This window comes from Pangasianodon hypophthalmus, chromosome 4 (assembly GCF_027358585.1).
Source record: "Pangasianodon hypophthalmus isolate fPanHyp1 chromosome 4, fPanHyp1.pri, whole genome shotgun sequence".
Lineage (NCBI taxonomy): Eukaryota > Metazoa > Chordata > Actinopteri > Siluriformes > Pangasiidae > Pangasianodon > Pangasianodon hypophthalmus.
This window is the reverse complement of record NC_069713.1, coordinates 8585519-8598856: the sequence shown is the minus strand read 5'-3', so window position 1 is coordinate 8598856 and position 13338 is coordinate 8585519. Positions and strand designations below refer to the sequence as shown.

Sequence of the window (13338 nt, the reverse complement as noted above, 5' to 3'; positions counted from 1 at the left end):
TTTATCAGCACAGAATGAAGCTCTGTACAAGCTGGGGGAACATGGGCTTGGTATGAACTTTTTAATAATAATCAGTGATTGCTGGTTGTGATATTAGATGGAAGGGATAAAACTTGAAAATATAATATTTATCAATAGACAATGAAACTGTTGGGTTTAACAATGCATCAATGGATTGACAGGGGCGGGGCTTAGCTCTGATAGCACATTTATACCATCTGCTCCAGATAGTAACAGTAAATAAAGGAAATTCACTTATAGGGGAGAGAAATATCACTTACCCGCTTAGTACGACAATAAAATCCATGACGTTCCAGCCATTTCTCAGGTATGAGCCCTTATGGAAAACAAACCCAAGAGCTAGCAGCTTGATGCCGGCTTCGAAACAGAAGATCCCAATAAAATAGGGCTCTGTCTTCTCCTGTTGGGGTGTGAACACATAGAAATGAAGTAAATGAGGCCGCAAGCAAATCATTCAAGAAAGATGTTCACAAGATTTAATTTACTTCTTTTTATTCAAGCTCAATTCTCCACACTGTGCTCTCAGATTATTTAGTTAGGAGAAAGGGTTTTTCTTTTTGTATAACAGAGCAGTGTCTAGACGGTAGGTGAGCTTGTTTCATCCTTTATGTTTTATTTCAATGTCTTTATTAAGTCAGAAAAGGAGAGGAAATGAGCACTGAGTCGTTACCATGGTTAAGTGAAGAGCAGGGATACATGGATAAGTGAGAGGTGAGATAAAGACATGCATCACTTTGTTTCCTGTTACTGCACAACCAAAAAAAATCAGCATTTGCTATTAATATGACATTTCTCATTACGCTGACGATTTGCAGTGTCCGCCCATGAATCATACACACACCGAGCGCAAGGCCTGTGGGCGTTGCAGATATGACGTGTGATTGTATATTAAGTGAACACATCCTCCACTTTGTCTTTGTGGAGAGATCATGATGATCATGGCACAACTCTTATCTCACCTGGAGATTCAGACTAAAAAGCTCTTTAGTGTAGAAACACGGATCCGATAACACACCATCAAATGACTCAGTGCTGTTTAACAACACATATGCTTTCTTTTACTGCAATATTAATGCACTATAGAGAAAATTCCCCAGTGTTCATGCAATGCTTATGATGTTTGTGTAAATGCAGGTGTTATAGTTGTTAAAAAAATCTCACCAGTCTTTTGGCCATGGGCGTCTTGTCCTCACCGGGAAGATGCTGCTCTAGAGCCAGAACGACACAGTTGGCGATGATGGTAGCCAGGATCATGTACTCAAATGGAGTATCAGCAAGGTTAAGGTGCATATAAAACTCCCATAAGATGGAGGACAGTCATTAAACAAAAAATAAACAACTTGCATATTAATCTTATCATCTAACCGACATGTGATCTTCAATGGTGTCTAAGATTATGAAATTATGAATTGACGTTTTTAGTTTAAAATTTGTTCAATGACATGTTGTTAACAGTTTCCTAAATTACCCACAATACCATTTGACTACTTGCTGACAGTGTTGACAGTAGCATTTAACCCTTGCTTCATCTCTACCTAAAGAGAGTCATGCAGCGGCGCTTTATTCATTTAGTCTATCCAGCTCTGTCACTTCCTCATCTGTACACTCAAACAGATCAACTTCCAAAGCTTCAACTTTCATGCTAATACCACCATCGACACCATCACCCTTATCACCTTGTTGACCACTAACTAGCCGAACCGAGTCCAGTCTGAGGTTGAATGCTGCTGGAAAATAGTGAGTGAGAAAAAAAGCTCTCGCTGTTTTGTTTTTAGGAGCTAGCCTCATGTTTAAGATTACTTCCTGTGATGTCAGTGCGGCACACAACCACTAACTTCTCACAGGAGTAATGAAAATACAGCCTTAACCAAGAAGTTACCAGAATCACATCACATTACATTACATTATTATTTCATTACAAATGCATTTAATGTGTTTTAGGGTGGAGTTTGCCGTTAAACATCCCATAATCGAAATATACCTGATCCACCCCAAAAACTAGACAGTAAAAAAAAAAACTAAATTCAAGGAAATCTGATGCTAATCTGTGATTCTCATAATCATTTCCATTAGCTAGCCATTCACTAAAATTGCATGTGCATTGCAGTGGTAAATTACAGTGCCATCCATACTAATAGCTTTGACTCTAAATTATGTTCAATGTGCCTTGTGATGAGTGTTTTGAAAACCATTTGCACAGTGGTTATTGTGTGTAGGCGGCTGTACTGAAAAAAAAAAAAAAACCCTCACATTCACACCGTATGCTGTGGTTAGAAGCCTCTTTGTAACTTGCAGAAGAACATAGAGAATGAAGTCTGTAGTAAATTACATTTCTTCACCATACAATTCATTCTAAATTACAATCTACAGTAAATTATACTTCAGAGTTTCAAATGTTCTCTGCAAAAGTGTCTGTGTGGGTTTCCTCTGGGTTCTCTGGTTTCCACTCACCTCCCAAAAACACGGTTACACTAAATTGCCTGTAGGGGTGAATGAGTGTGTGTGAATGTGCGCCCATCCAGGGTGCATTCCCACCTTGTGTCCAGTGTTCCCGGGATAGACCCAGGATACACCACCATCCTGACTAACATATAGTGGTTACTGAAGATGAATGAATGAATGAATGAATGAATGAAGATTCCTTAAAAAAGGCGAAAGACATCTACCCAAATGTGAACATGTGCCTTAGGACGCTAAAAAGTCCTCTCATCCGTTATTAATTTCTCGCCAACATCATAAAGGTGTCATTAAGCCACAATGGACGGTGTGATGAAGCTGTGGGATTCTCAGTGATTCACGCTGAACAAACCACGTCCACGCAACAACGAGCTGCTATAAATAGTCCCGGTTGTCGAGAACTTCCCACATTCGCTTAATCTCCGATCAGCTTTATGTAAAACACCTTCAGGGAGATTATAAACAAGGACCTCATTAAAACACCTCAGGTGAATACAGGAATACACTTAGTCTTTTCAGTGTTTTCCATGGTCAAACATATGAAAAAAGACAGGAGAGACAGACAGATTAAACAATAGGGAGTGACACACGGCAGACAGACGCACCACATCGCTGTCGCAGTTTCAGCAGCAAAGAAACACAGATCCTTAGAAAAAGCACTGAGATACTGTCACTCCAAACAGAAAAACATCCAACCCAAAACAATTATCCATAGAAGCCGCTGGCAGGTTCAGACTTACATTCTGCACCCTCATAACTACACAGATTTCCTATTAGTTTCACTGTAGTTACTGAATAATTCATAGTATACTGAATACTGTGATAATAGTATTAGATAAGTAATACTGAAAAATATGCTTAAGGATTAATTAATTAAGGAACAACAGCATAGTGTGATGAAGCAGGTGTACTGAACCCCACCAAAGTTAATCATTTTCCAATAACAGCATGTCCCGAAGTGTCCTCTTATATCTATTTCTCTTCTACTCTTATAGTAGCTTGAACGTGCATCTTTACCTCTGACTGTACATAGAAATCTATGTGCTGTATATATGCTTATATATATATATATATATATATATATATATATATATATATATATATATATATATATATCGGTGGTGTCCTGTATAGTGACCTCCAACACAAAACTCTCCCTGTTACATGTAGACTGTCAACAACCTGTCAGGTGTCTGTCATGACCAACCTATCAACTGAGTCTCAGCATTCCAACAACTGACAGTTTGTTGACGTTTAGTACATAATCTACATATTTCACCCAGGATCCATATGTGGACCCAGCAAAGTAGTCCAAACCGAGTACTCGGAAAAACACCGTGGCAGAGCCGACAAACGTATGCAAAACTGGACGTACTATTTCAGTGACTCAAGTTTTCTAAACATGACCCAGCCTGGCTTCTTGTAGCCGATCCTCGGTTGTAGATTATCCAATAACATGCATTTATGTAAATGATTTAGCTGAAGACAGCTCATCGGACCAGAGCCTAGCTATAGCACTAGAGACATTTGCTCAGAAATGGGAGACTTCATAGTAGATTTTTGATGAAAATGAACTAAACAACATATTGATAAGTGATCTGAATGTTTAAAGGTGATTGGACAGAGACATATTTGTGTCCTTTCCCTGCATCACATTAAAAAAAGAAGGGTCATCTGTTTAGTCTGTGACACTAGTCAAAATTGGTATAGCAAAAAAGTACTGGAAGATAACTGTTGTCACTATGCAGATCCTTTGCAATTAAGGAAGTTGTAAATAACTGGACAAATTTTTACATAGACCTCATTTCACTGAGGCTTTTATCCAGATCTGAGTAGTTGAGGGTTAAGAGCCATTAGCAGGGGCAGTTGGTGGTGCTGGGACTTGAACTTATAACCTTCTGATCTGTATCACTGAGCAGCACCCTGATGCTTTAAACACTGAGTTACCACTGCTCTCCATTTTAGTTAAATACCCTTAGTGTAGACTACTAACTTATCCCTAGCGTATCTATAGTGGACTATCCTAATAAGGTATTACCAATCATTCTGTTTGGAACACATCAAATACCCAGACCAATATTTCTGGCTAATTGGTTTCAAAATATGTAAAACTAAATGGGAGTATTTTAATTGTGCACCTCTTAATGGCCCAATCAGGAATTTCCCAACACAGAGCAGCAGTTAGCCCACAATTAGCTCTTAGCTTACTGATCGAGAGTGAAGTAAATGTATCTATGATATGTTAAACACTAATGGTTCCATTAGTGTTAGAAAGTCTCTGTTGGTGCATTGCTAAAAAGAGGCCTCACTAAATATAGCAATCCTGATTGGGACTGTGACTTTAGTACAGCTATTAACTATGAATTTCATGCATTAATCTGAATTTGGCTTGGAAATTTGCTCCAGCTATATGACTGATGTTTTACATCGAAAATATGCACAAATAACTGGGACTCGGTGATGAGGCCCTCTTTTCCCATGCCAAAATAATATGCAAATCAAATGTGTTTTTCATTAATATGTATTCTTGGTGAGAGTATCTTTTAGACTATCTATTAGAGTTCAGAAAAAATACCACTAATTAAAACCCTGATGTCTTTAACGGAGTCTCAGTGAGGAGTGGAACTGGGGAAAGGAATCAGAAATCTGGTGTCCCATCCAGGATGTTTTCCCCAGAAAGGCTCTGGATCCACCTCGACCTTGACTGGAATAAGGCGCTTTGTGAAGATGAGTTTAATCTAGGACTTGTCAGAATCAGCTTCTTTTACACTTCCAATATCGGTAAGCTAAGTTTAGCCTATGTGTTTTTTTTATTATTATTATTATCTGATGTTCCAGGGCTGTCAGTTACAACAGGCAAGATTTATTATCTTCAAGAAGTCAGGGGGAAACACATGAGCTTCCTTAGGCAAGAATGAGTTTACACATGGTGCAGTGTGGCTTTGAGCTGACTGAAAAATGATCATTTTTCTAACTGCACAACCACAACACAGCACAACCAGTCTTATATTCACAGTCCTAACCAAACCTTACAGTGCAAGTACATTATGTTCCCTAAGGTACAGACAATTTAAGATTCATTAGTGTCAGCAATGGTCCAATCGCAGTCCTAATGGTCCAGTTATGTACTATAAATATGTACACTATCTTCTAAGACCTCTAACTAAAGGTATACAAGATGTACCATTGATGGTATGATCCCAGTGACAAACAGTTTTAGACCTAAATGTAGACTTTAGTGCCTGTTTTCTGATAATGAAACATCAATCCTAGATTATCTCGGAGTCATGGTGGTGGACACAAGACACCTAAACTACAGTGGTTCCTTTAGAGCAGTGTTTCTAGCCTTATCCCAGAACATTTTACCTTTGCCCTGCTCTGACACACGTGACTCAACTCTCCAAACCTTTCATGAGACCAACCGAGTGTGTGTTATAGCAGGGAAAACACTCAACTGCGCTTTCTGGCTTACTAATGCAACTGCGCTGTCCGTGGTGCTGACGTCAATCATCATCTACCATGTGAAAAAAAGAAGGAAAAACCTTGTTTTCCACATTTCCAGCCTGTTCAAACACAATAGGTTTTCCTCAGCACTCAAAGATATTCATAAATGCCAACAAAGCCGAGTTCGACACAGCACAACAGACCTGTTCTGAGCATATTAAATATGAAGTGCACTCAGGGGCCACTAGATACACCCACCTTGTTGTTACAACCCCTTATTGGCCCTGTAAATGGTAAACCTACCATATAGGTCACTTTATAGGTATACAATTACTGACTGTTACTATGCATGGCTTGTCAGTCATTCTCAAACACGTCCATCAATGGAAAGTATGTTCACTGACCAGATATTATTTAAGCAACATTAGTATTAAGCAACAGTTAGCCAGATACATTCATACCGTCTATAATATCTGGTCAGTGGTGGTCCTGTGGTGGTCTCTTTCCACTGGTCCAGTGGTGGATGGGGTAATAGATTGTACAGAGCAACATATGGGTTACAGTCAGTAATTGGAATGAAATGATCTACAAATAAAAGGGCTAGTGGGTGTAGGTGTACCTAATGGGCTCACCATTTAGTCAACACTCTCAGAAATAAAGGTGCCAAACTGTATGTTGCTTCGTTGCCTGCATGGGGTTGGGGTGGTATCATCAAGGGTGCATCTTTTGTACCTTTAGTATGAATCTTTTACCTGGGAAGGTGCATGTGGTGTACCTAGAGTAAAGCTTTAAAGGTATATCAGTGGTTCGGAGGTGATTATTAAGGTCCAGTTCAATTATTTTAAAGGTATAAAGAGTCGTACTAAAGGTACTTGATGGAACCACCAAGGAAAAGTACAGTTTGGTACCTGGATCTGTATTATTTCCTAAAGATTTTGTCTTGAATGTGGGTCAAAGTTTAGTCATGACCCTTCACCTTATCTCTATGTCCACTCCACACACACACACACACACACACACACACGCACATGAATGAAGGTGTAAAAGGTAAGGATATGGCCATTCTATGATCCTCCGCGCGTACTTCCTCACCGGGTTATTCTCTGCGAAGATGAACAGCGACCTGTTTGCCGTGAGACAGTTCCGGCGGCCCGGAGGTGGAGGTTTCGCGCGCCGCGCTTTGATGCTCTTTGGTGCCTCATTACCGGGACCGTCTGCGCGCGCACCCGAGCCTGCTGCACCCAAGCCTGCTGCACCCGAGCCTGCTGCGCCCGAGCCCGAGCCCGTCCCGTTCGGCGCGTGCTGTCCGGAGCGGACCATGCCGACCGGACGTGAAGCGAGCGAGTGCAAGGAAGGAGCGCGATGCCGCTCTCACTCCATGCCAAGCGCATCCACTTCTGAAAAGCGAGTTCAGATCGGTGCTCCGCTCCTGCTGTTTACATTCCAGGAACTTTTCTCCCAAAAAAAGTTGCTGGCTATGCATCAGATGTCGGGCGGCGCGTGAGGCGCAGGTGCATCTCCCCTTTCCCGTCGGCTCGAGCCGATTAATTACAAACCCTGGTGTCTGTCGGTGCGCGCGAGAATTTTCCAACCAGAAAACCAGCTCAAATAATAATGTGATATCTCTTGTCATGCATGCATGCAAAACCTTGGAGAAAAAAAATGATTTCCGTTTCCAATTGCATTGCACTAAACCTCATTTCATCTCCCGCCCGTAGTTTTCCGTGATGCAAAACAGTCGAGAGGTGGCGAAAATCCTGCACGTTGGACTCACGCTTAGGGCGCGAGAAGCAGCAGCAGCAGCAGCACAGAAAGACTCAGAAAGACTCAGGAAGGCAAGGAAAGGCTGGAACGGTGGTGGAACAGTTGCCATCCTCCACCCACCCCCTCCCCTCCGGATCCACTACCGTCTCCCACGTACTTTTTAGAGGAGCAGTTTATCTCTTTTCGCCCTCCAGGCAGATCGGGCCGCGGGAAAATCGGTTACCATGGCGATCTGTGTTACACTCATCCTTCCCCTCAGTACTGTAGTGAGTATGTGTGCATGCATCATGCTCTTTACATGTATAAGAATTGGCATGGAGAAGAAAGCACTCATGTTTCCATGCATGCACTCCCCAATAAAAATAGGTGAACTGCAACATGATTTAGCTGCTCAGAGAGAGTTCAGAGAGAATGGAAAATCTCACATTAAAACTCTATTTATTTTAAATTCATCACATCTCTGATTAGACAGAAAATGGTGTGATGCAAACTGGTGGTTCTTGTATCAACCGTGTGGTCTCCTTCTTATAACTTCTCAGTGTTTTGACAGGAAATGCATGAAAAAATGGTTTTGGACATCATTGGCTTTGTGCTAATATATCTTTCCTTTCTTGTATTTCCACCTGTGAATATAAACTTTTAAAACATGACCTATTAAATGAAGATGGCTGTATGGCAGATATGAAATGACATGCATCCATGTACACTTGGTTAACTGAGTGTTACTGCAGAACAGTGTGTGCTTTGCAAAAAAAAAAAAGTTCTCTAGTATATTAAAAGATATGTGTTTTACAATCATTCAGTTCAATTCAATTCAATTTTTTTTGTATAGCACTTTTAACAATGGACGATATGAGGAAGAAACCTTGAGAGGAACCAGGCTCAGAAGGGAACCCATCCTCATCTGGGTGATAACAGATGCAATTATTAATAACTAACTTCTATAACTATGTACTAAATGGACAAATAGTGTAACTGTGCAACCAGTAAATTCATTACAGTTTTCACATGAATTCTGGTTTGTTGAACCTATCCACTGTCCACTGATGGAGACCTGAGTGCAAAACTGCTCGCGGCGACTGCAGCCCCAAAGCCACCACAGTAATCGCAGTTCCAAGCCATCACAGTACAATTCCCCATATAAGATCCCCAAGCCATTGCCACAGCCCCCAGGTGGCACTATACCCAGCAATCCAAACAGTTCTTCAGGCCGTCCATATGGGGCCACCCCCAGCAGGCAGCGAGCGATCTCCAACCGATGAGAACTCCAACCAGAAGTAGGGCATCAGGATGGATCAGGCAGGTCCGGAGAGCAGAAGGGGTCAGGATCATTTGTATCTCAGGAGTAGCATGTGTAGCTCGACAGAGACAGAGAGAGAGAGGGAGAGATTGCTAGGTAAGCTTTTGTCCCATAATGGTTATGGACAATGTACTTTGCATGCAGAGTGCAAGCAGGGACTCTGTCAAGACTAGCTATGACAGCATAACTAAAAGGGAGAGCCAGAAGCTAACACAGACATGAGGGCACCCTGGGACATAAGGAAGCCAGCCACTCCACCGTCGACAAACCTGAGTGAACGTGTGAGAGTGGGGGGGCAACAGCATCCAAACGTCCCAGTTCACCACAACACTCTATGCCTGTGAACCCTCCAGACCTGCTCCTTTACCTAAAAAAACTCTTCACAAAAGGCTTGACTAAACACACATGTTTTCAGCCTAGACTTAAACACTGAGACTGTGTCTGAGCCCCGAACACTGAGTGGAAGGCTGTTCCATAACTGTGGGGCTTTGTAAGAGAAAGCTCTACCCCCAGCTGTAGCCCGCACTATTGGAGGTACCAACAAATAGCCTGCACCTTTTGATCTGAGTAGGCGTGGCGGATCATAAAAGACCAAAAGTTCTCTCAGGTACTCAGGCGTGAGACCATTCAGTGCATTGTAGGTCAATTGTAGTATATTATAATCAATACGAAATTTGATTGGGAGCCAATGCAGTATGGATAAGATAGGGGTGATGTGATCATATCTTCTGGTTCTAATAAGGACTCTCGCTGCTGCATTCTGGACTAACTGAAGTTTGTTTATGCATCTACTGGAACATCCAGACAGTAAGGCATTACAATAATCCAACCTAGAGTTTACAAAAGCATGAACTAATTTTTCTGCATTGTGTAGTGACATTATATTTATCTTAGAAATATTTCTGAGATGAAAGAAGGCTATCCTAGTAATATTATCTACATGAGCTTTGAATGAAAGACTGGAGTCAATAATCACACCAAGATCTTTTACTGCTGCACATGATGAAAGAGAAAGGCCTTCCAGGGTTATTATGTAATCGGAAAGCTTACTTCTAGCTGCATGTGGTCCTAGTACAAGTTCTTCTGTCTTGTCAGAATTATGTAAAAGAAAGTTAATAAGCATCTGGTGTCTAATGTTCTTTACACATTCCTCAACTTTATTAAGCTGGTGTCTGTCATCTGGCTTTGCTGAAACATACAACTGTGTGTCATCAGCGTAACAGTGGAAGCTAATACCATGTTTATCAATAATTTTGCCCAGAGGTAGCATATATAAAGAAAAGAGCAGTGGGTCTAAAACAGAGCCTTGCAGAACACCAAACTTTACCTTAGTATGAGAAGAGAAGTCACCATTTACATCTACAAACTGATAATGATCAGTCAAATAAGACCTGAGCCAGGAAAGGGCCGTTCCCTTAATACCTACAGCATTTTCTAGTCTATCGAGGAGAATCGCATGATCAATGTTATCAAAAGCTGCAATAAGGTCAAGCAACACAAGCAAGGAGACACAACCCTGATCAGAGACCAGTAGTAAGTCATTTACCACTTTAACCAGTGCTGTCTCTGTGCTATGATGAGGCTTAAATCCTGACTGATACATTTCATGAATATTATTCCTATGTAGGTATGAGCATAACTGCTGTGCTACAACCTTTTCTTGGAGATAAAGGGGAGGTTTGATATTGGCCTATAGTTGGACAATTGACAGGAGTTGAGGTCCGTTTTTTAATCAAGGGTTTGATAACTGCTGGTTTAAAAGATTTAGGTGCATAGCCAATGCTAAGGGAAGAACTGATTATTTTTAGAAGATGTTCGATTGCTTCTGGAATTATCTGTTTGAGGAAACATGTAGGTAAGAGATCTAGTATACAGGTTGATGATATTGATGAGGAATTGATGAGTGAAATTAGTTCAGTCTCTCGAAGGGGAGTAAAACATTCTAATTGTTGATCTGATATCATTATGTTATTATCTACAGGGTTAGTTATAAAACTGTCCGGTTTTAAATTAATAGTCTGAATTTTTTGCATGATATTTTCAATTTTACCATTGAAAAAATCCATGAAGTCATCACTGCTGTATAATGGTTGTGTGCATGTTTCTGTTGTGCTCTTATTCCTACAGTATTAATTAAGAATTTAGGATTATTTTAGTTATCTTCAATTAGGGTGGAGAGATACACTGATCTAGCAGCACTAAGAGCTTTTCTATAGCTCAGAAGGCTCTCCTTCCATGCTGTTTGAAATACCGCCAATTTAGTTTGATGCCATTTATGTTCTAATTTTTTGAGCGGTCTGTTTTAAGGTGCACGTGCGATCGTTATACCAGGGTGCTAGCTTTTTCTCTCGAATTATTTTTCTTGTAAGTGGAGCTATTTTATCTAGCGTGTAGCGGAACGTTGATTCTAAGCCTTCAGTTGGCTGGTCAAGTTCTTCGGGATCAGACAGTGATCCAATCATGGTTGGTAACTCTGGGAGGTTACTGATAATACTCTGTGCAGTTGCTGAAGTGAATGTACGTTTGATGCGGTAACGTGGCAAGGTGCATATATTATGATTAAGACACATTTTAAATGAGATGAGATAATGGTCTGAGATAGCTTCAGACTGTGGAAATGTGACTATATTTTCTATATTTAATCTGAGTGTTAGTATTAAATCAAGAGTGTGACCACCACTATGAGTGTGTCCTTTTACGGTCTGATTATCCCCTACTGAATCTAGAATGGACACAACTACTGTTCTCAGATGGTCTTCTGGGTTATCAAAATGAATATTAAAGTCTCCAACAATTAATTCCTGGTCTAAAGAAACAACCATGTTAGAGATGAAATCTGCAAATTCACAAAGGAATTCAGAATTCATTCAATTTTATTTGTAGATAAAGACTTTTAATAATACAAATTGTCACAAAGCAGAAATCTGGATGTAGAATTAGATACAGTAACAATGGCAAGGGAAAAAAAAGCTCCTTGAGATGACATGAGGGAGAAACCTTGAGAGGAACCTGACTCTAAATGTGAACCCATCCTCTTCTGGGTGACGGAATAGAGAGATTATAAATCGTTATTCGTCTTCGACTCTATACTATACTATAAAGTCAAACAGTACTACAGTTTTAAAAGGAGGTTCAATATGAGCAGATTGTGAATAAGAGTCCTGGGGTGAGCACAGGACAGTCATTATGATTACAGCAGCAGCTTGTAGGTACACATTTACAGTATCCACAGAAGGATATACAAAGTGGGTAGAACTTTTTATGTTAGAATAGCAGCAGGACCTCAGGTGCCGTGTTGTTTGAGTCACTGATTTATAGTCAACACGTTTTGTGCTACTTTTGCAGCTTTTTGAATGTCTGAAGCTGGATGCCTCGTCTAAGAAAAGGAAATAAAGAATGCATGTGTATGATTACAATAACAGCCAGAGCACTGAACTGGAAGACTTTTCAACTTGCGACACATTCAAATATCTGTGTCTATTTTACATGGCTCGTCCCACAATCCACCAAAGTGAACAACCAGGGCTATGTTTTTAACGAGACGCAGGTCTGCATTGCTGTAATTGTCCACAGTTTCAGTGGGATGTGCTTCTGAGCTCGCCGAATAATAATGTGTCAAAAATGTTTAAACACATGAAAAGGAGATAGAGAGACGAAACAAAGACGAGTGACACATGGCAGCCTGATGTGCAACAGCACTGTCACAGTTTCAATACCATGGAAACGCAGATTGCAAAAGATTAAACCCGAAGGTTGTAATTCTCCTACACAGTCAGGCTAAATTTAATTTTTGTGCCACTAATTTATCTTTGTAGATAAATCTAGTTTGTTTATTCAATATTATCCAAGTAGGGAGTGATGATTTATGCTTGGATGTCTTGCCAATTTATTTCCCATCCACATTCTGATTAAATAGAAACTTTGAAAACAATCGAAGCAATGCCCCATACATGTGTCCGTCATAAAAAAGGGTTCTCGATACCTAAAACATTTACAGTTCTGTTCCTGGAGACACTCATATCTCAATGAATTAAACACTAGCTTCCTCACACAATGTATGGTTACACATTGGCACAAAGACATTTCTTAAATCACATCACGCAGTTGCATTTCAGTACCAGGCTCCAACTGTGCCTATGAATCATCCTCATTTTTGTTTCATTGAAGGAAAAAAATCCATCTTGGTGGAATGTTTGGCCAGGCTATAGCTATTTGGCATGAGTGAACTCAAAAGCAGCCAAAAGGAATGAAAGGGCCACCTACCTACCTGGGATAAAGCTGGGATAATGCAGGCAGCATTATACATTAGCAAAAAAAAAAAAAGATAAATAAAAACAAAAAAGTCATTAGAA

At 40.4% G+C, this 13338-nt stretch overlaps 1 protein-coding gene across 1 annotated transcript in view; it reads right to left on the bottom strand.

The window, feature by feature from the left end:
• cacna1eb (calcium channel, voltage-dependent, R type, alpha 1E subunit b) overlaps positions 1 to 2182 on the bottom strand; it is a 65310-nt gene extending 63128 nt beyond the window's left edge. Inside the window, exons 1-2 of the mRNA XM_053233639.1 lie at positions 1183 to 2182; positions 282 to 421 (exon numbers count right to left, since the gene is read on the bottom strand). Of these exons, the coding sequence (XP_053089614.1) occupies positions 282 to 421; positions 1183 to 1311 (269 nt within the window). The 5' untranslated portion in view covers positions 1312 to 2182. The remainder of the gene's footprint in view (positions 1 to 281; positions 422 to 1182) is intronic.
• Between the last annotated feature and the right edge of the window lie 11156 nt (positions 2183 to 13338).